Below are 23,611 nucleotides of genomic sequence, written 5' to 3' on the forward strand. Positions count from 1 at the left end.
TGTATGAACAAAGTAGCTTTTTATAAAATAATACATTTGCTGCTTCCTTTGTATAGGCAAAAACTAATTATAATGGAATCATAAGTGGTATCATTTAATGTCAGTATAATTAAAGTAATAAATATGATATGTCAAGAGCTTTGTAATGTTGTGAACAACCAATAAAAAAAAATAAAAAATAAAAAAAAATAAAGTAATGAAAAAAAGAGTATGAGGACTTCATTAAAAAATGTAGGTTAGAGAATGTGGAAGTTAAACTCCAAAGGAAATGTTTTTGCCTCTCTAGCTAAACATGTAACATTCAATTTACTCACCCCGAATGATTAGTCCTATCACTGTGGTCACCAATATAACAAGTACAATGCCCATCAGTCTCAGAGCAGTCTGATGCCACTTTGGACACTCTGGGTAATCTGTAATGAATAATTTTTCTTCTAAAATTTTTAGACATAAAAATGTGTCATATAAATGAAAAATTCTGAATGTATACATTGTCTTTCCATGGTATAAAGGAACATACAAAGTCTGTTAGATTACCCTGAGATGAATTTGTATGTAATTATCTTTAAAAATTGGATTTATTGATTATAAAAAGTCAAAACACTTCATTCATTTAATACTTATTTAATATCCTTCTTATATTAACACTTTTGTTCTCAAACCATAATTCATACAGAGAATGGGTGAATATTAGTTGATCAAACAAAATATTCCAACTAAAATTTATCATTTATGTTCATTTACATCTTGACTGAATTACTTTCATTATATTTAAGTAGTATCAAAATAACTGAGTGAAAGTTAAAATGATTGTCTAAAGGAGATACACAAGCAAAACTGAATGTTGTAGCCATTTTCATTTTCCCAAATATTATATAAATTAAAACACATTTGTATTAATTCATGAAATAAAACTTACATGCTCATCTTTATAATTGTATATTTTGCTTTAACAAATAAACATTATAAGAATTTCATAATCTTCAATCCAGGGTAAAATGTATTCATTATATTCATTTTAATAATATTTATAAACATTATTATTGCCAGGAACTGGGCTGGGTGTGTGAATTTCAGAGAGATAGATAACATAGTGTACCAGTAAGACAGCTATGCAAATATATTATTTCAAAATAAGGTAGCAACATTTCTTAACACTAGGCTGTAGTTCAAGTTCTTAAATGTTCTTATTGATAACAGAATTGAAATTCTCCCCAAGAATTATAGATGCATAATTGGTAGTACAATGGGAGTTATAAGTTCTTAGAGTTATAAGTTCTTACCTTTATATGTCCACTTGTGATGGCAATGATAGGAATGTTTTCTTGGCTTCTGAAGTATAGATCTTTCTGTGTTTTGTCCAACCATTCCATAAATGGAAAAATCCATTTTTGAATGAGGTGGAAATAGAGACATTATTTGACAAAAACAATCAGTGCCTACAAAATGTCTTGTTGAAACAAAGCTTACCACTCTAAAACCACAAAGGATATGGTTTAAAAAGGGAAGGGACCTCTCTGTCGTACATGAAATGCTTTTTGTCATAGTTCTGTATTTGTAGCAAAATTATAAAAATAGTACAAAAAATTCTCATTAGGTTAATATGATACATATACCAAAATTATTCAATTAATATTGACACATTACTGTTAATTAAAGTCTATATTGAAAGATCCTCAGTTTTTACCTAATATCTTTTCTTTGAGGATCCCATATAGAATACCACAATACATTTAGCTCTCATATTCATATCCTTAGTTGTAATGTTTCTTATTCTTTATTTTTGATGACTTTGAAAGTTTTGAAAAAATAATGGTCAAATATTTTGTAGAATATTCCCAAATTTGAATAGTCTGCTATTCTTTTCATTATTATACATGGGTTATAGGTTTTTGGAAGAAGACTGTTGAGATAAATTGTCAGTCTCATCACCTTTTTGAGGGTATATATTATCAATATGGGTTCTCACTGTTTATGTTAATCAACTGGCTGAGATAGGGTTTAAAAGTTTATTTAGTGTAAAGTTATTCTCCCCCATCCCCATTTCCAAACTGTACTCTTGGGAAGAAGCCCAATATATGCATCGCAAGGAAAGGATTGGGTTGTATGTAGACACTGTGAAGACATTTTCAGAATTCTCCTGGGAATATTTACCTACTTTTCTATTTATTTACTCCTTTATTTTAGTATATATCTACTTATATTTATTTTATAATTCTAATCAGTACTACTTTTTTTGATGCCCACATTTTTCTATCTTTGGCCATTGGGAGCTCTATCAGTTGACTTCATGAGTTCAGTTCACACCGTTGTCTACAATTCCAATGCACATGAATACTTCTAGCCTCTTGCCTCACAATTCTATAACTTCCCACTCCAATAATAAAAAATCAGCAGGATTATTACCATCATACTTAATTTGCTTAATTTTTTGATTTCAACATACATATTTAATGGCTTGGGAATTGTTTCCCCAAACCTCATAAGAAACTATCAACTAGATCATAGTGCTTAATATGCACAATTCCTTTTGTCCTACAGTTTCTACTAATTTCTAAGTTACTTAGATCAGCAACACCCTCACCTTCAGTGAGGCTGCTTATGCATTTGTAATGAAGTTAAAGTCTTTTGGCACTTTCTGAATATCATTCTAGAATTCTTAACCCCCAAATTGATTTTTAAATTTGCATGAATTAATGTTCACTCTTTCTGTCATAAAGTCTTATGAGTTTCCATAGATATTATACCATAATTATATCGTACATGCTCAAAAAACTTCCAAGTTCTTCATCTTTCAACTCTATACCTCTCCTAAATGCTGGTAACTCCTGATATATTTGGCATCTCTACATTAGGCCCTATCCAGATAATGTATGGACTCATGCATTATAAAGCCTTTTCAGACTGGTTTCTTTCAATATGTCATACACATTTAAAATTTATAAATATGCTTTTATAGTTTGATAGCTCATGTTCTTTTATTGCTGAATCCATCATAGGAACATATGCAGCTTGCTTATTTATTCACTTATTGAAGGACATCTTAGCTATTTTTTAGTTTGGGGCAATTATAAGTAAAGGTACTATAAACACTCACATGTAGGCTTTTGTATGGATTTAAATTCTCAAATATGTTGAGTAAATGCCTAGAATTTTGGCTACATGGTCATTTATCTTTGTAAGGAACTGCAAAGCTGTCTTTCAAAGTCTCTGTGTCATTTTGCTTCCCACTAACAATGATTGAGGCTTTGTCTCTCCCTCTTCTCATCAGCAATGGGTGTTGACAGCATTTTGAATGTTAGCATTCTAAAAAGGTCCTAGTGTTATCTCTGAGTTGTTTTCATTCTCATTTCTCTAATGAAAAATGATGTGGAACACTTTTTCATGTGCTAATTGTTCATCTATCTTCTTTGATAAAGTATCTATTCAGATCTTTTATTCAATTTCTATTTGGGTTTTTTGTTTTCTTATCCTCAGAAGGTAGGTATTCTCTATGTATTTTAAGAACTTTTTTGTTATCAGATGGTATATATTTCACAACTATTTTCTACTAGTTTGTAATTTATGTTTTTATTCTTTTAAATATCTTTTGCACCCCAGAATTTTTAAATTTAAATAAAATGCATCTTATTTTCTTTTGTTCATGGATTGTACTTTTGGTGTTGTGTCTAAAAACTCGCTAAATAAATGTCATGTAGATTATCTTCCTGTTTTGTTCCAGAAGTTTTATAGATTTTTTTCATTTTATACTTGGTTCTATGATTGCTTGAATTAAAAATTGCTTCAGATATAAAATTTGCATCTGGGTTCTTTTTTGTTTGTTTTTTGCAAGTGGATATACAGGTTTCCTGGTACCATTTGCCACATATACATAGACATATATATGAAATAAATGACAGATGAATAGATAGAAAATAACTCCTTTTCCTACAACGTCACCTTTTGCCCTTTCTCAAAAATGAGTTTACTATTTCAATGAAGGTGTTCCTATTCTGTTCTGTTGAGTTGTGTAGCTGTTTGTTCACTGATAACAGAAGAAGACTTGTCTCCAAAGGAGTGTCCAAGGAGTTCTGAGAGAGAGGAGGGAATTCTACTCAGGACCAGTAGGATTCTTTATATATGTGACAGTAAAGAATTTCAACATTCACCAGTCAGAGGCATAGATTGAGGGTTACTTAGGAGAGAAGATGAAAATTCAAGGGAAAATTGGGGCAGGGTAAAGAGAGAGATGTCTTTGAGAGTGAAGCAAGGAATGCTCATTCAGCAGAGAATGTGGGCCACTTTGAGACTGAGAGAAGTATTTTAGGTGTACCCAGCACTTCTTTTAAAGAATTGGTGAGCATCTCTAGCAGTCAGAGAAATGCAAATCAAAACCACCCTAAGATACCATCTCACTCCAGTAAGATTGGCAGCCACTATGAAGTCAAACAACAACAAGTGCTGGTGAGGATGTGGAGAAAAGGGTACACCTTTTCTCCACATCCTGGACAGCACCAGAAATTCCCATAAATTTCTGGACAGCACCAGAAATTCCCATAAATTATAGGTCTCTCATTATATCATCTTGTTTTTGTTGTTGTTGTTTCATCTAATTATTAGGAGGTTAATTAACAGTGGGCAGTTACAAATTGGTGCGGCCAATTTGGAAAGCAGTTTGGAGATTCCTGGGAAAGCTGGGAATGGAACCACCATTTGACCCTGCTATTGCCCTTCTCGGACTATTCCCTGAAGACCTTAAAAGAGCATGCTACAGGGATGCTGCCATATCGATATTCATAGCAGCACAATTCACAATAGCTAGACTGTGGAACCAACCCAGATGTCCTTCAATAGATGAATGGATAAAAAAAATGTGGCATCTATACACAATGGAGTACTATGCAGCAATAAAAAATGACAAAATCATAGAATTTGCAGGGAAATGGATGGCACTAGAGCGGATTATGCTTAGTGAAGCTAGCCAATCCCTAAAAAACAAATACCAAATGTCTTCTTTGATATAATGAGAGCAACTATGAACAGAGCAGGGAGGAAGAGCAGGAAGAAAAGACTAACATTAAACAGAGACATGAGATGGGAGGGAAAGGGAGAGAAAAGGGAAATTGCATGGAAATGAAGGGAGACCCTCATTACTATACAAAATTACATATAAGAGGTTGTGAGGGGAATGGGAAAATAAACAAGGAGAGTAATGAGTTACAGTAGATGGGGTAGAGAGAGAAGATGGGAGGGGAGGGGAGGGGGGATAGTAGGGGATAGGAAAGGTAGCAGAATACAACAATTACTAATTGGGCATTATGTAAAATTGTGGATGTGTAACCGATGTGATTCTGCAATCTGCATTTGGGGTAAAATTGGGAGTTCATAACCCACTTCAATCTAATGTATGAAATATGATATGTTAAGAGCTTTGTAATGTTGTGAACAACCAATAAAAAAAAGATAAAATTAAAAAAAAAGTAACAGAAATAATATGTCAAGCCTATCAAACTAAAAAAAGTAAAAAAAAAATAAAGAATTGGTGAGGGTTGTGTATGGAAAAGTATGGAGGAATGTTATCAATCCAGCAATCTCAAAGACAGTTTCTGGTGGTTTCAGTCAATCTCTGGAATGTTAGACCGACAAGGTCTTTGTTATCTGATCCATGGACAGCACCAGAAATTCCCATAAATTATAGGTCTCTCATTATATCATCTTGTTTTTGTTGTTGTTGTTTCATCTAATTATTAGGAGGTTAATTAACAGTGGACAGTTACATTTAGAGAGTTCTGAGGAATTTCTGAGAAAGGAACGTCTTCTTTCTACCTTTTCTTATTTCTTCTACTCTACCTCAATACCATGCTATTTTGAATACTTTAGCTTACAATAAGTCTTGAAATTACATAGTATGAATCCTCCAACTTTGTTCTTCTTCCTCAGCATTGTTGTAGGTATTCTGACCATGGAAATAGGGAAGGGTTCCCCCAGTGAGCAAACTCCCTGGGGTTTACTGGCAGCCTGATTCCCATGATTGAAATACCCACCTGTTTTCTCCTGAGGCTATTAAGATAACTACCTGGTTTCCATAGCAACGTCCTTGGGTTTGAGAGGCTCTGTGTTTGTATTAACTGGGACCTTATCTTAGTTAGCTAGCACTCAGAGTTACAGGAATACTGATTAGAGTGGAGTCAGGTGTGATGGGTAATATGTAACCTTTTATGAGTTAATAAAACTCAGCAGGAGGGAGGAGCAAACACTTCTATGCTTCTTTACCAGGTCACTTCACTCCCTCCGCCGGCCTTCCATCCTGTCTGTCTGCTCATATCCTGTGTCTGTGTCTGCTCTTTGGGCACCTCCTCACAGGTATTCCTCCACAGGTGTTCCTTTACACATTGTGTTGACTGCTCCAGGGTTTTGCCTTTCTCTATACTTTAAATCAGTTGGCCATTGCCTACAAAATAGTTTGAAGTCATTTGAGAGTGCACACTACAGAGTGTGCACACTAAGTCGTAAAGAACTGACACCTAAATCATCATGAATCTTCCAACCCATGAACATAGACTACTTATTTTTAAGATATGTGATTTCTTTCATATTTTCAGTTTATAGTTTTCCAAATAGATATTTCATGTATGTTAGATTTACGTCTAAAAATGTTTATTGTTTTGGTGCTATTGTGAATGGTACTTATAAATGTTAAATTTCAATTGTTCATTGATAGAACATAGGAAAATAACTGATGTTTTTGTATTAACCTTGACTACTGAAAATTTGCTGCACTTACTACTTAGTTCAAGGAATAATTTATGTTTATACTTTTATGGAGAGGTCTACATAGCAATCATGCCATCTGATAAAGAAAATCATTTTTTTTAATTTGTGTACCTTTTCTGTCCCTATATTCTTGCATCAGCTAATACTTACAATTCAATGTGGAGGAGAGTAGTAAGAGTGGATATTTTTGTCTTATTCCTGATCCAAAAGGGAAAAGCATTTTTCTTTAACCATGAACTATGACGTTAGCAGTAGGTTTCTTTATAAGTTTTTTTTTTAATCGAGTTGAGAAAGTTCTACTTTATTTGCACAGCGTTTGTATCATTGATGGGTATTAGATTTTGTCAAATTTCATTTCTGTCTGTTGACATGATACTGTTTTGTTTTCTTAGAATATTAACATGTGGATTAAATTTATTGAGTTTTAACTGTTGAACCATCCTTAAATACTTGGACTAAAGCCCACTTGTTCATGTTCCAGTTCTTTTGTACATTTTTATTCAATTTGCTGTTGCTTTGTAGAGGATGTTGTCTGTTCATGAGAGATACTGATCTGTTGTTTTCCTTTCTTTTAATGTGTCTGTTTGCTTTCTGTATAAATAGTTATGCTGACTTTACAGAAAGAGGTAGGAAATATTCTCTTTTTGTTTCCTTTTAGAAATTGTGAAGAATTGGTACTGTATCTGCATTATTCATTGTACTACTGTATTCACTTAAAAAGAATGTTTGTTAAGCAGTTACTAAATGGAGTATTCTATAAATGTCAGCTAGTACATACCATGGATTAGGAGAAAATGGTTGTAAATTACACTTTTGATACAGTATTTTTATTCTGAATACATAAAGCAGGCTCACAGTTTAATAATAAATCAAAGAATATAATCTAAAATATATAAATTATATCAAATAGATATTTTTCAAATGAGATATACAAATAGTTAATAAGCACAAGAAAAGACATTTAGGATTACACTTACAAATATGACCATCAAAAATATTGCAGTAATTCTCTCCTCTCTTGTACTCTGTCCTGAAAACTCTAACAGCCTCAGTTTATCTGGTCAACAGGATTCTACTTAACTCAAGGAGAAAGCCAGAATGGGCTAGCCTTGTCTGGAGTCTCCCTTGCCATACAAAAGCCTGAACACATTATTAATTTGGTAAGCTGAAGGGAAAGCCTTCCCATTTCTCAGAGGTCATTATTATACAGTGGCTGACGGGCTGTGTTCCTGTGAACTGTTTCTCCATTTGCTGAGTAGTCTGAGCATTTTGAGATTTTTTTTCAGACAAAAGGTTAAACGCATTCACTATTGCTTCATTTTAGCTTAAAGTAGAAACCAAATCATAATTAAAACATCAGAAAACACTGTCAATGCAAAAAAAATCTAAAAGGACATTTTTAAAAAATCCAAAGATATTTGTAAATACAAAGATATTTATAAATACTTTTTGAGGCCATAGAAGTGTGGGAAAAAGATATGTGTATATTTATAATGAAGAGAACCAATGACACAGAGCAGAAAGCAAACATAAGAATGAATAATCTGCTCTCGTGACAATAAAACTGGCTTGTACAATGTGGAGTATATAGATGTGTGAGAGAATCTACATATTATATATTCACATACACGATACAGTGTACACTATACATATATAGTACATATATTACTTATATAAAAGAGTCTCTAAAGAGAATATATATAATTATATATGCATATATAAATACATATGTAATATATTTCTGTTATATAATATATAATCAACATATAATTATATATGCAATTATATGTATAATACATATATATTCTATTTAGAGAATTTTTTAGATCTGAAGCAGAAATCAATATTTTTTACTGGTAGTTTGTATAGAAAAATTAGTAAGATAGAAGCCTGAGTCAATTAATGATGGAATGAACCAACGTAAATTTAATGAGAATCACTGAACTCATACTAGATATTATTATATCTAAGGAAGGAAAAGCTTCAACAGTTCTTCATGATGGTTTACATACAACTTGAAGCCTGAGAAATTTATTATGCTATTATGTCAACTGTCGCGACCCCTTGCCCGCAAGGAAGACGCAACTCGGGAATCTTCTTTCAGCGGTTTATTCAGGCCCTTGATATTTCTTCTACTACCTCTCGGATGCCCCTCCCAGCCTTAATAAAGCATCTCAAGCCCCAATGCGAAGCTGCCACGTGGAACTTTCTCATAGGGTGCTGAAAAACCATGCGCCAACTCTCCCAAATAAGGAGTTGTTTGTCACATACCACAGCGGAGCCAGCGCCATCTTGTAATGGCGACCATAATCTGCATAAGCGACTCACCACAGTCAACACTTACATCATATCCCATTCATTCATTTTTGAAATTATTTTTACTTAATCAGATGAGGAGTAAGTTTGATGCCTTAAAATCATTTTATTCTTTTTTTATTTGTACTTTTTAGTTATTTGTACTTTTTAGTTATACATGACAGTAGCATGTACTTGGGCAAATTATACATACATAGAGTATAACTGATTCAATTTAGGATCCCATTCTTGTGATTGTACATTATGAGGAGTTACCCTGGTCCTGTATTCAAATACAAGACTATCAAAGTTATGTCATTTTATTCTTTATAAATATATCAAAATAATTAAATATATCCCATCAAAACATTATTAAAATTTTCTGCTACTTATATTTTTCTCTAATGAATTACAATTTGCATCACTCATAGAGGTATAATTACAGTTTATTTAATCATTGTAAGCCTCAAGTAACTACTCCTGAAAGCCCAAAGACCCTTCCTGCTAAAGTAGGTCATAAGGAAAAGAATAATAAAAAATATAGGCCTATGCCAACAGTCATGGGGCCCTATGGGCTGGTCTATATGATTGGAGGTAGATTTTGGCATCCCCCTCCTAGTCCCGGATCAGAGCCAACTCCCACCTTGACTCCTTGGTTCTGGACAGAAAAATATGATCCCAATGTAGGGTTGATAGTAAATGTTAATTATAAATGGGTACGCTATAGAGATTTAAGTAACTGGGAACGGATCAGACATAGGAGGACCCCTTGATGCTTAAAAACTAGAGAGGAAAGTTAATCATTAGAAAACAAATAAGTAGAAGGTAGTGGACTCAGGGACCGGCTAGCAGGGCTGAATGGTATGATTCTTTGCCATTAGAGTGATTTAAAATAATAGCTTTCAAATAATAGTCTTTCAAATTAACCACTTGCTATAACCACGTGCTGGAAGGAAGGAAGCAGTACTCAGAGAACTGAGGCCAATTTCTGTGAAAGCCAAAATTAGCATCTCTTGTTAACAATTTTCTCATCAGAGAAAAGCAGGGCTGAGCCCCAGCTTTATAAGATTTGGTTGCTGCACCTGACCACATGTTGTAAAACTGTCCTTTGTTTTATTGTGCTAATGAAAACTCAATATAATTGAGAATAAACTATGAGTTTATAGGACTAAACATTTTTTTAAATGGTGCCTCTCAATTATGATGAAAATCTCTTAACATATAATTTTGAGTTGTTGACCCCACATGATTTAGAAGATAGCGTATGGCAATATATATTGAATAAAATGTTGAAATAGCTATGGTGTTTTAATCATAGAATTTGAATTTGCAAGGAGGTGATGAAAAGAGCACAAATTTATAACTTTGAAACTGCAATCTACTATAAACATAAGCATTGTTCTGTTTTGTCATCAGTTTTTTTTTTTTATATAAAATTTAGATTATTGGTCCTCAATCCTAAAGTTTCTAAACCAGTAGATTTGGGATATTATGTGGAATGTCTATTTTAAAAAGAATGTTCTGGATTTTATGTGTGAATTAGATATAAAATTATAAGGCAAAATAACAAATCCTTAGAAAATTAAGAGAATATTTCCATAACTTTAGGTAAAAAGATTTCCTACACAAGACACTAAAAATAAAATTGTAAAATTGCCTTTTTTATATTAAGACTCTTTTATTAAAAATCATAAAACTATTAAAATCAACAAATTAGAAAATATATTTGCAACACTTAACAATATACAATATACTAGCATCAAGTATATTAAAAAAAACCCAACAAACTATAGGAAGTAGTCAACTCACAAGCAAAATGAATAAAAACTTGAAAAGTCCTTCACAAAAAGAGAGTCCAAATGACTAGTGCACATTTTACAAGGTGATTGTCTTCATTCATAATTAGAAAAATATGAAAAATTTTACCAACCTATAATAGCATTAAATACTTTTGGCACAGTTTAACCCATCCTGATACTACCAAATGTCAATGGAATTGTTGAAGCAATAGGAACAATGGGCCATCATAGTAGGACTAGACAATCATTTTCAAGGACAGTTTAATATTACCTAGTAAAGTAGGTAAGTTGAGAAGAATTCTCAAGAAATATGCAATTCTAAGGTCTTCTTCTTAGAAATGCTAGAGTATGACTAGTGATTATATTTACCAGGATACACACATAAGAACATTATTGTAGTTGTCTCTTTTAAAGACCTGAACAATAGGAAACACCTGATTTGTCTATAAAAAGAAGAAGGCTAGAAAACTATTGGAGTAATTGAAACTAATGATATATCCAGCTACCTATCGTATGGTTGGATCTCATAAACAAAATAATCATGTGAAAGAAGAAAGCTACTGCATAGACAGATAAATGACAGGCAGATCAATAGACAGATATATAATAAATGCAACCCTAATATTTAATGAATAAAGTTAAAAATAAATTATTTAAGAGCTAAGTGGTAGGGAAAGGGAGATCAGTAGAAGAAAAATACCAAGTGGTCAAAGGTGGGCAGGAAGGAGGTAAATGCTGGAGAGTGATGTTGACCAAATTATGCTGTTAAATTTTGTGAATATTTGAATATGTCACAACAATCCTGTCAATATGTAGAACTATAATGCACCAATAAAAATATGGAAAAACATAAAATAAAATAAAAGAGCTAAGTGGCCAAGCTATAAAAAAAACAAGATAAAAAAACTATGAAAATTAGAATAAAATTCAGAAGAGTGCTAAATAAAAGAGGAGGCAGAGAGTTAAGGAAAATGTATTAAGTTATGTTGAACTATTTTAGCAGTTCTTAAGTCTGATTTTATTTTTTCTTAATAAATTACCTTAATATGTAGAGGAGCTTTTCATTGTGTAATTGGAACTGGAAAGAGGTTTTATATATAAACCAATGTAAAAGTAGGAGTTAATAATAATTATATTATTTAATGTACGTGTGGGGAAGAGGAGTTAGTGTTCATCATAAAAATCTACAAAAAAATTAAAAACAAGTTTATTTTATGCTTAAAATTTAAGATACAATTTTTTAAATGCAGCAATTCTTAGAAGGAAAAACTGGTGAGATTTTTATGGGGGTTATTATTTTTCCACAAAATTTTTTAGCACAACTGTACCTTGATTTTTTTTACTTAATTCATCCATCTATGAAACACGTTTCATTCTTTGATTCTTCTTTTGATTTTCTATTTTTGAATGGAACTACTGCTTTTAATGTTTATTGCTTTCTTTTTTAAAAAATTTATTAACTTATTCTAATTTGTTATACATGACAGCAGAATGCATTTCAATTCATAGTACATCCTATAGAGCACAATTTTTCATATCTCTGGTTGTACACAAAGTAGAGTCATACCATTCGTGTCTTCATAAGTGTATTTAGCATAATGATGTCTATCTCACCATCTTTCCTACCCCCAGGCCCCTCCCTTCCCATCCCTACCCTTTGCCCTATTTAAAGTTCCTCCCTTCCTTCCATGCTCCTCCCCATCCCCATTATGGATCAGCATCAAAATATCAGAGAAAACATTAAGCATTTGTTTTTTGGGAGATTGGCTTAATTCACTTAGAATAATATTCTCCAACTCCATCTATTTACCTGCAAATACCATGATTTTAACGGCATATCATCTTCCATGATTTTGTAAATGAAAGTTTGGAGAATAAGAACCTTTGGAATGAGAACATGTTGAAGTAGAAGATATTGTAACAGTTTTTAAGCGATTCTTAAAGTTCTCATGAAATATAGTCAAGATAGTGCTATTTCCACTTGATACTGATTTGAAAAATTTACCTGATTTGTTTCAAGTCACAGAGTTAATAACATTATGTAAATTTGTATTCAGATCCTTAATGTGTCAAAGTCATGTTTTATCTAATGTATTATGCTTCCCCCAAGTGACATCAACTTATATTTGCGAGTACCTATAACATAACTATTTCCCCTTTCTTAGGATTTAAGAAGATTAAAGACTTATTTAATTCTTCTTCATTGAAGTAGTTTTCCCCCCTTGTAGGCAATGGTGAACACTAGCCCTCTTCAATGCATATGTTGGTTAAGAGGTACAGACATTAATATCCAAGTGAAGTAAGACTAAATGGGATGACAGTATTTAAGGAGAACCTAAAAATATTCCTCTTTTCACAAGTGTGGTCATATATGGATCTTCTAACTGAGATCAGGTAAATAAATTTAAAGGCAAATGAAAGCATACATTTAAAATGAAAAAAAAAAATTCCAAAGGTTTGCTTAGCCTTCAAATCTATCATTAAAATATCCCTCTATACATATTACTTGGATAAAGTCCATAATGGTATTGTAAATTATAAAATGTATATGTGTCAAAATATAGAAGAAATTCCTACAGCTGTATTAATTGATGGGATAGAGTTAAAACATTTTCTAGTGGTCAGTAGGAATTCTACTACCTGTAGGGAATTAAAAAGTAACTTTGACCTCTTCTAATGACAGTCTCTAAAATAGGCACAGATGTTAAAGCCATATTAATTTAAGAAACTGTACCAGGAACAGTACAGGCAGACAGAAGGATCCTCTGCTTGAGGTGAGGATTCCTTTGACTTGTGCACACTGGCTACAACACAACTCTATAAACAGGAAAAAGAAGCTGTAGAATTATAACTAAGGTTAGAAGATAGCCCACACCTGCATCTAGAGGGCTGATATTACAAGCTCAGCAAAAAGCCCTATTGCATCACTTTTGGTTTGAAGATCCACCTTCTTAGAGTCCTGCAAGAGCAGTAATACAAGGATTAGACCTGTTGCCCCACATACCTTCTTGTAATTTAAATTGAGTGGGCTTTGTGATCCTCTTCCACTGGCCTCCAGAGTTTACACATTGGGTGAAGACAGCAGTATTTGGAAAAACTGACAGGAACTAGAAATTGTAGTATCACCAATCTACCCTCTAGTTTTATACTAGAGATCTGTGTTCTGAAAGTTGCCAGTTCTTTAATAAACATGCCTAGAAACGAAGGGCTATCCCTTTAGATTTAACGATATCCTGTTCTATGTCAGGCTCTATCTCCACTGAAGGATGAGAAGACAGAAAGATACGCATTTTATAAACACACTTCTCTGGGCAAAAGAGAAATAATGTTAGGAGACAAAACAGAAGAAATGTAATCTGAAAAGTTCTTATTTTAGCTAACTCCAAATTTGCAAACAAAGTGAACAATAAGTATTCATAATTATTGAGGTAACAAGAATAAACAGCAACCGTTTCAAAGATAATTCAGCAAGGAATAAGTGGACTAAAAATTCTCATCATATGTTAAACATATTTTAAAACTTGGACAATTTGTACAATGCAAATCTGAATGAACAAGTGAATGAAACTATAGAGGGAATCTGTAAATATATAAGTTTATATGAAAGTATTAAATATTCTTTAACTATGGCATAATAAGTTAATGGAAAATAAATGTATTGAGCTGAATATAAATTCTAAGGAATATATTATACACCAAAATGAAATAAGCAGATATGTAGTTGGAAAAATTCTTATGTTCAACATATTTAACTCTCTAGATGAAAATCTCTAAATATAAAAATATAAAAATGTTTTCCATGACTATTTCAAAAAATGAACACATCTATTATACAAAGAACTAATATAGGAAACAAGGAGGCTCTGACCATAATGTAGCCCACTCATTGCTTGCCAAGGTTCAGTTTGGCCAGCCTGGATGCCCAAGCAATTGCTCTTTTTGTCTATCACCGCTCCATGATATCCCTCTCAAAAAACTTACTTAGTAAAGATTCTTCTTTGAACATAATGCTATTTTCTTCTACTTCAGCATTTCCCTGTTGGAACTTGAACTCAAGATTCTGATGTTTTAATAGACTTATATAGAAAATGTGAGCAAATTATTCATAAATATAAATAATAATTCAATATATGAGATTTTGCTCAACCAAACCATAACTCAAATAAACTAAAATCACTTCTACAATGAAGGTACATTATGATTTTTTCTCTCTCAGATGGACATAAAAATGTTAAGTAGTATTTTTTACATGTTCTAAAATGCCATTACATAATTTGTAGTCATAAAATTTTTTTAGAAACAATATGGTAGTAGTTAAAATGCTAACTTATCATTTAAGTATTATTATTATTTAGGTGATAAAAAGGTAACTATTTATTATATTTAAAAATATTTAAATAATTTGACCAAACAGATTTATTCCCAAGACTTGAGTGTAGAAAACACTGAAAATACTCTAAGTATCCAAGTAGAATTCAATAAACTATGAAAAATTTGAATAATAGAATAATATAAGATTATAGCTATAGTAAAATATGAATTAATTTTTAAATTTCTTAATGGCAAGTAATGAAATTAGAGACAGATTATCCTATGATGGATGTAACTTCTGCACCTGCCAAAAGATGACCTGTGTCCAAAGATGAGCTGAAACTCATCAACAATTAAATAAATGTGCTTTATTTCTCCTTGTAATAATAAAGATTCTATTCCTTGGGGAATCACGTGGGCTTCTCAGAAAGAGAAGTCTTTTTAAAAAGACTGACCCTGGGGATGTGGCTTAAGTGGTAACGCATTCGCCTGGCATATGCAAGGCATTGGTTTCGGTCCTCAGCACCATATAAAAATAAAATAAAGATGTTGTGTCCACCGAAAACTAAAAAATACATATTAAAAATTCTCTCTCTCTCTCTCTCTCTCTCTCTCTCTTTAAAAAAATTAAATTAAATTAAAAAAAAAAAGACTACCACATTTGGGCTTATAGAGGTGATTTGGGAGAGGATTCAAGAAAGTGTGTTGTACTGAGTCCTGTCTGGAAGCAAGGGTAATTCAATGACACGAATTAAGGAAGCTTCCTTAAGGGAGCTTATCTCAAAATAGGTAAAAATAAAGTAAGGTTAAAGCTGTTGCTGTTATCTGAAAGAAACAGCATCAGTCGTATTAGTAGGGTATAGGGGGCATGAATGAGGGACAGAAATCAGTATTTTTGAGTTTTGTGATTTGATTTTGTTGTGTTTTGAGATCGTTATGAAACAGTCTTAGCTTTTATTTTGTTGTCTTGTTCTGTTAGGAGGGGCTATTAGTATCATTTATCACAGTCACAAGATGACCTGACATAGTGTTCTCTGATAGTCTTTGTGTTCAACAGGAAATACTCAAAATGTTACTGTCAATGCCATATCTACTCCTACCAACATCAGATCTAGCTGTTAGTGATGGGTCAATGTCTAGGGTGGTTTGTTTTCCTCCTCCTTCTTTTTCCATTTTAATGAAGCCTTGCTCTGACTGAACTGAATATCCAAATCAAGATCGTGACCCTTTGATTTGAAGATACAGAAGTTTTCTGTGTCCAGGAAATCAACTTAAACAAACTAAAATAAACAGAAGAACAGATACACCTAGGAATGCAACTATATTGATTTACACTGATGTACCATCACAGAAACCAAAAGCACACATCTTCCTTACTGTGAATTCTCTTCCTGTGCTGAATCAGAGGAGGACATAAATAAGGCAAGCAAGCTTACTAAAAATCCCCCACTCTTCTGTGTACAGAGAAAACCAACGAGGATAAGACCAAATAGTTTAATACTGCTTTAGTATTTGTCAAATTTTATATTTATTCTTACTTTATCACTAGACTAATACCCTTTTCTGTTTTAGGTTTCCTCAACTACACATTAGCTTTAGCACAATATTTTTCATGAAAAAAAGTTCAAAAATACTTACAGCTATATTCTGATCAGGAGGTTCTTATGATTTTTGCTTATGTTTACAATATTGCCAATACAGTCCAACTCTCAAAGAACAATCTTTTATTTTTCATTTTAATTTAAAAAAGTCATTAGGACTAATCAAAAATAAAAAAATAAACTATTAATTTGTTTTATCTGGGTAATTAATAACTACAAAATAGGTATTTGAATGTCAGGAAATAGTAATGGTATTCATGTTTTGATAGAATTAGATTTTCAACTTGAATAAAGTTAAATGCATTACATATCGTTACAGGACTGTGAGGCATCTAGCCAAATACATTAGGCTGAACTTTAGGCAATGGGCTAGTACTGGCAAATACAAATGTGACTGTCATCAACTCATAGAAGAACCAGGTAAGCCAATCTCAAGGGCTGAGGTGCTACATATTTTAGAGACCAGAAAGTAGAAAAGGTATCAGCAGAGGAATCTGAGAAGCAAACAATGAAAGAAGAATCCAGAAAGAAATATATTGGCTTGTAAAGAAAGAATTTCACCAGGTGCAGTGGTGCACACCTGTAATCCCAGGAGTTCATGAGACTGAGGCAGAAGGATCCTTGAGTTCAAAGCCAGCCTCAGCAAAAGGGTGGTGCTTAACAACTCAGTGAGACTCTGCCTCTAAATAAAGTACAAAATAGGGCTGGGGATGTGGCTCAGTGGTTGAGTGCCCCTGAGTTCAATCCCTGGAACCCAAAAAAGAAAAAAGAAAGAAAGGATTTCAAAGAGGGACTAATCAAGAGTGTCAAATGCTGATGATGCTTGAATAAGTGATCATTTTTCTTTCTTTTTTCTTTTTTTTTTTAATATCTTGCTTTTATTACATCAGAAAGAAACTTTTTCCATAGTGGCTTAGTAAAATTAAGTAGTTCAGTTCTCAGTAGGTTTAATGAAATCCAACTTAACTCCCCAGCCTGCTTGTTTGATAAAAACTTTGAGATTAAGTAACCAATTCAATCTGCAAGGCATGAACAAGATGCCAGAGTGATTATAAATCAACAAATTAGGATTGTTTTTCTTTACTTTTGTTTTGTTTTGGTTTTTCTTATTTTTTTTAAAAAAATATTTTTAGTTATAGATGGACATAATACCTTTATTTATTTATTTTCATGTTGTGCTGTGGATCAAACTCAGTGCCTCAGATGTGTTATGCAAGCATTCCATCACTGAGCCACAACCCCTGCCCAGGATTGCTTTTCTTAACAGTCCTGCCTTCAATGAATGTCTGTAAGTATGTTTCAAAAATTCTAATGAAATGATAAGATGAAATTATTATGTAAGACCAGATGCTAATATTTAAAAAATTATTTTTCAAAACATTTATTCTCTTTGTCTTTTATAATATCTAGATTTGTGCTATTTGCCAGGACTCTCATCTGGTTTCATTGCATATGTACACAATTATTTTACTTTATCATTTTACTACAATAAGCACCAGAATTTCTGAAACTCCAAATAGTTTTCCATTTTTTTATATGAATAAAAATTGACCCTTATTCTTTTCTTCATATCAACTGTGATATAATTATCATAATATAGTAATGTTCACAAAAATTTCTTTAAGACTTCTTACATAGAATTCATAAGAACCTCTAATATAGAAAATATTTGTTTGAAATTCTCCTTATGGAATTCACATTCTAAAGTTATAAAAATCAAATATTACATATTAATAATATTTTTAAGAACTTTGAGATTTCCATTAATTACATACTAATTTGGTAATAAATAAAATATTAAATTGAACTTCCACACTAAATAATTCATCACTGAAAACAGAGCTAAACTAAATCCATTATTTTACTTGTGTGGTTTTGCAAATCTTTGTTTCACTATAAAATAATCTTTAGCATAACTTACAAACATTTGTATGTAAAGAATAGGAATACGATAGCAGATATCAGATGTATGCTTACTTAGCTATTAATGTACCTTACAAATATAATCTTTCTTTATCCTTTTGTTGAAGTCACCATTGTAGAACATGTAGGTGATCAATAAAGCAGCAAATGAAATCAACAAAAGGTGATTATTTCTTATTGAAGGAAAAGAAAATCAATTATACCCTATCATGAAGTTCTTAAGCAAGATAACTAGAAATTATAAATATATTATTTAGGTATTAAAAGTCATAGCACAAATTCTTATATTTTAATACTAAGTGTGTGTGTGTGTGTGTGTGTGTGTGTGTGTGTGTGTGTGTGTGTGTGGTGGTTGGTTAGGAAGATGGAAATCCAGCATTTAATAGCTACCCCATGCATCAGGACATCCATTCATAGATACTATATATTTCAAGGATAAGTAAGTTCATTCAATCTGGCAGCAATCTCTCCAGAATGGACTGCAGGCAGAAAACTATCACATCTATCCTGGGAATGTAAATAAGTTTGGATAAATGATGGTCAAACAGCTGGCTGCAGTGATTGGTATTACTGTTCATTATAAGAGGAGCTATTTTCCTGAATTTTGGGATGTCTATTAGTTTATTGACAGAACTAGGCAGCCCTTCCCCTGTACTGACAGGAGGCTTGGCAGTCACTAGGTGACTCACAAGGAGTCATATATGTTTAACTGAAAGACTGTGACCTTTTCACTACAATGAAAGAAGAGGTACAACTCAGGTACACTAAGGAGGAACTGAAAACTTTCAGTGTCCAGATTTAGCACAACTGACTGACTAGTGAGAAGAGGCAGTTTTCAGTTATCAGAGGAGTAGAGATGTCTGCGAGTTTCTGACAGATGTCATCATTTTTTTTAATGAGGTTGTGGAACAAAGTTAATTATTTTATATAAAAAAATAAAAAGTTTGCTTTGGGGGAAGCAGCATAATAACTGTCAACCCCTACACACTATTTCACAGTATTAGGAGCAGTGTTGACTCTCTTGGTGAATGCAGATGGTTTCAAGAATGCAGGAAGTTTCAAATCTCCAATCTAAGTTTTAATTTCTAAATTATTGATTGTGTCCACAAATTTGGCACAAATGGGGTTCATCAGTGTCTCTAATCCATATGGAGTATATTTCAGAAGATCAGCCACTGCATGGTCTAATAGTGCAACTGTCCATTTCACTGTGCTGCTGATGCTCCCTCCATTCCAAAGGTGGAGATTTTTGGTGTAAGGTGAGTAATTCCAGTTCTCCGTATGTGTGCTCTTGTACTTTCTCTTGAGGGTTTTTGCTTAGATTTGTAGTCATCTGTAAAATGGATGATTCTTTATATAAGAAGCAACTGGATTTTTATCAATCCAGTTGTCTAGACTTTGAGGTGCAAGTAGTCTAAGGTGACTGGTGACCTCCTTTCCCAATGGGACTCGGAGGTAGTCCTTCTTCACTGAAGCACAAACTCTGACTCCTGGGTGATTTCAGCCTTTGGACAAGCCTGAGAGCTAAACATAACTGTCTGTAGATGACAGCTACAGTTATTTATTTGGCTCATTTTATAGAAGACAAAAATGTAATTCAAGTAGTTGAGTAGCATCCCAGGGTCCAAAAGGTAATATGCAGAGAGCTGAGGATTCCCCCAGGCAGCCTGTGCCCTCCACCATAATTCCCAGGCCTCGGTGCTGGATGCTCTTGGCAAAGTCACTTCCTTTCTGAGCAAAGTCAGAGGAGGCCTCCCAGTCTTTAAGTGGAGCTTATATAACCAACCACCCCCATGACCCTTTCACAGTTTATGGTGCCATTGTTTAGGCACCCACTTCAAGTAAACCTCAGGGGCCTATGACTTGCAAGTGTCTTGCCAGATATGACTGAAGAGAGTTGGATCCTTGCTTCCTGTGGACTCTGAGAGTTGGTGGGAAGATCTCTTCTAGCTTTGTCCTTTGTACAAATGAGACAAAGCACCCCTGGATGCCTGTGTGCATGTTGGGAGGGTACTGCTGTAAAATAAGGTACCATCCTGTGTTGAATTACAGAAGGTGTCCCTTCTCCTGGATGAAGACAGCTCCACCTCAGTCCACCCAAGAGACAGAACTCTGTGTTGTGTTGTTTTTTTTTTTTTAAGAGAGAGAGAGAGAGAGAGAGAGAGAGAGAGAGAGAGAGAGAGAACCTTCTTAATATTTATCTTTTAGTTCTCGGCAGACACAACATCCCTGTTTGTATGTGGTCCCGAGGATCGAACCCGGGCTGCACGAATGCCAAGCAAGCGCGCCACCACCTGAGCCACATCCCCAGCCCCTCTGTGTTTTCTTAAAAATAGTTTTCTACTATTATAGGGCTAGATTTTTATCTGATGCATTTTTTTTATCTTGAAAATTATCTTCTCCACTTCAACAGGATAATTTGGTTTAGAAGTAATGATATTATCTTTACAGCTGACTGCAGATTAACTTTGCAGCTTGATGGATTTTAGGGTATTGTACACACAAAAATATTAAGGGCAGCAGAAGGTTATCTCAGATGGTAGTAGATATGAACCCCTCTTCCCACGAGTAACATCCTTCTCGTGCTTCTTTCTGTTCCATGATGAAAGTAGAGGTTTCTGAAAAACAGTCAACTGAAGAAACATTCAGTTTAAGCTGGAGGAAGTGGTGCACAGTTGTAGTTGTTTTTTTTCTCCAGTGCTTTATCTCCCTGCAGCACAAGCACAGTGAGCTGTGTGCCCTCGCACGTGTTTTGTCCTCCCCCATCCTTGCCATCTCAGTGCACTGGCAGTTGGACCGTTAGGCCAGGACTAGAATAGAGAAAATGGAATCATCTCAGCCCAGTGCCTCCTCCTCACCTGCAAGTGGGGTTTCCCGAGTGTTGAGCTGTGAATTCTTTCCTGAACTCTGACTCATTTTCCTTCCTGGAGTACAGACCTCTTGCTACCTCCTCCCAACCTTCATGGGGAAGTGGGGGTGAGGCTGGCTGCATGTCAGTGAGGGAGGCAAAGACCAGAGAGAGGTTGAGATAGGAGGCACTCTGATTCTTATTTTGACTAAATGGAGAACATTGGTGACTTTGACAGGAGTAATTTTGAGGAAATTGTAGAAAGAAAAAAACACAATTATCCAGGTGGGTTCAACAAAGAATGGAAGGAAGCTGGTGCTGTGGTGGACACCAGTAATCTCAGCAACTTTGGAGACTGAGGCAGGAGTTGGATGCCAGACTCAGCAATTTAGCAAGATCCTGTCTTAAAAAGGACCAGGAATATAGCTCAATGGTAAAGTGTCTATCCTCCCCTCCAAAACACACACACACACACACACACAATGAAAGAAGAGTGAATGGAAAGCAGAATATGATAGACAACTCTTTTGAAGATGTTCGCTGTAAAAGGAGCATAGAAATGGCTGATACTTGCGATCATGGAAGTGCAGTTATGACTAAAGCTTGTATATTTAACCAAGAGGAATCCTTAACTTTTCTAAACACTTCTTTAGGTTGATTTAGTTAGGATTTAAATTAGCCTGAAAACCTTGATTGTTTTATTCCCATCAGCTTTTAGATAAAAGGACACAAGACAAGTGAGGTTGGGTGGAATAACTTATGATAAAGAAAAATATGAGATGTGTGACATTGTAAAAAAAGATAAGCCTGGCAGAGGACAACAGGTCAGGAGCCTCAAATTTTTCAAGTATGAACCAGGAGGTGGAGAGAACTCCAAAAGGTGGTGCAGAGGGCTATAGAAACCCTACATTCTTCAGAGTTTCACTCAAGGCAAACCATGCTTTCTTCTCATTGTCGTATTTTCCTTTTTCCACTAGAGGTCTCTAGAGCTCAATTTTGTCCATCAGAGATAAAGCCTTATGAGAAGTCTGGTAATGATTTTCGAAGAGATGAAATAAAACCTAAGAGCAGAACAATCTGTAAAGAAAAACTTGCAGATGCAATGACTACCTAGCATCCAAATGAATTGGTAAAGACTTGAATACGTGAAAAAAAATGCCTATAATCTTCATTTACTAATTAGAAGAGGAGTTTTCTTTGCAATTATATTCTAATGCTATTCCTTTCTGTGACATAAAAAAAAAAGAACACATTTTAAAAAGGTATAGGGAGACAGCTTGATATGACTCCAGCCGTAGTGGTTATAATGAGCATTTGTTCCTCCAATTGTCCCAGGCACATATCCCAAGCCATACAAAACAAACAAAGTCATTAAGAGTCCAGGAAGCATGGTGTTCTAGGCACTAATGCCGGAAATGTTTCTTAACTGACTTTTGAATCCGTTAATAACTTTTGAAAAAGACCAGATACATCCTGGTTGGCCAGCTAACCTATGTTTGGCTCAGCTTATAAACTCCTCCCACTTGGCTTGAGGTGCAGAAATCTGCCTGTCTTATCCCATGCCCAGACACACCTCCATCTGTAAATCCCCAATAAATTAGACTTTCAGCAGTTCCAGATCTGTCTGCTTCTTTCTTAAGTCATAAAGCACCTTCTGCCTGTGTCAACTGGTTCTTACTCCCCAGGACCATGTTTTTCCTAAAACAGAAATGGTATTTTGAGTCATTTTGTGAGCAATTTATATGCCTGCCACTCTTTTGTTTTCTGGGAAATGGAACAGACAGGTTCCTCCAGCCAACTGAATATTGACCACAGAATAATTTGAGAGGAAGTTCAGGGTGTAGAGGAAGTAGATGAGGGTTTTCTTAGTATAGAGAAGTGAATTTCTGAGAAGTCTTATCACTCATAGTCTGATTTTGAGTAGTTTTTTTTTAAATATTTGGGGGTTTTTTAGTTGTAGATGGACACAATACCTTTATTTTATTTTTATGTGGTGCTGAGGATCCAACCCAGTGCTAGGTTCGATCCTCAGCACCACAAATGCTAGGCTAGGCGAGTGCTCTTTCCTCTGAGCCACAACC

General features: G+C 34.0%; 2 protein-coding genes and 1 long non-coding RNA gene across 5 annotated transcripts in view; 2 read left to right on the forward strand and 1 right to left on the reverse strand.

Annotated features, from left to right (window-relative positions):
- The window catches only part of LOC101959030 (killer cell lectin-like receptor subfamily F member 1), a 37,907-nt gene that overhangs the window by 10,620 nt on the left and 3,676 nt on the right, over nucleotides 1-23,611 (reverse strand). The window contains exons 2-3 of one of the 3 annotated variants that reach the window (XM_040280993.2): nucleotides 1,284-1,349; nucleotides 315-413 (exon numbers count right to left, since the gene is read on the reverse strand). In XM_040280993.2, the coding sequence (XP_040136927.1) occupies nucleotides 315-413; nucleotides 1,284-1,349 (165 nt within the window). Of the gene's footprint in view, nucleotides 1-314; nucleotides 7,497-23,611 lie in introns of those variants that run through there. The other 2 variants (XM_021721378.3, XM_078015258.1) reach the window with 2 other exon arrangements.
- On the forward strand, nucleotides 6,255-8,938 carry LOC144364939 (uncharacterized). The gene is made up of 3 exons (XR_013423096.1): nucleotides 6,255-6,342; nucleotides 7,357-7,379; nucleotides 8,725-8,938. It is a non-coding gene; the product is annotated as an uncharacterized LOC144364939 (long non-coding RNA).
- LOC101958171 (killer cell lectin-like receptor subfamily B member 1) overlaps nucleotides 17,195-23,611 on the forward strand; it is a 63,196-nt gene continuing 56,779 nt past the window's right edge. The window contains exon 1 of the mRNA XM_078015259.1: nucleotides 17,195-18,047. Coding sequence (XP_077871385.1) covers nucleotides 17,930-18,047 — 118 coding nt within the window. The 5' untranslated portion in view covers nucleotides 17,195-17,929. The remainder of the gene's footprint in view (nucleotides 18,048-23,611) is intronic.

The sequence above is a fragment of the Ictidomys tridecemlineatus genome, chromosome 6, assembly GCF_052094955.1.
Source record: "Ictidomys tridecemlineatus isolate mIctTri1 chromosome 6, mIctTri1.hap1, whole genome shotgun sequence".
Classification (NCBI taxonomy): domain Eukaryota; kingdom Metazoa; phylum Chordata; class Mammalia; order Rodentia; family Sciuridae; genus Ictidomys; species Ictidomys tridecemlineatus.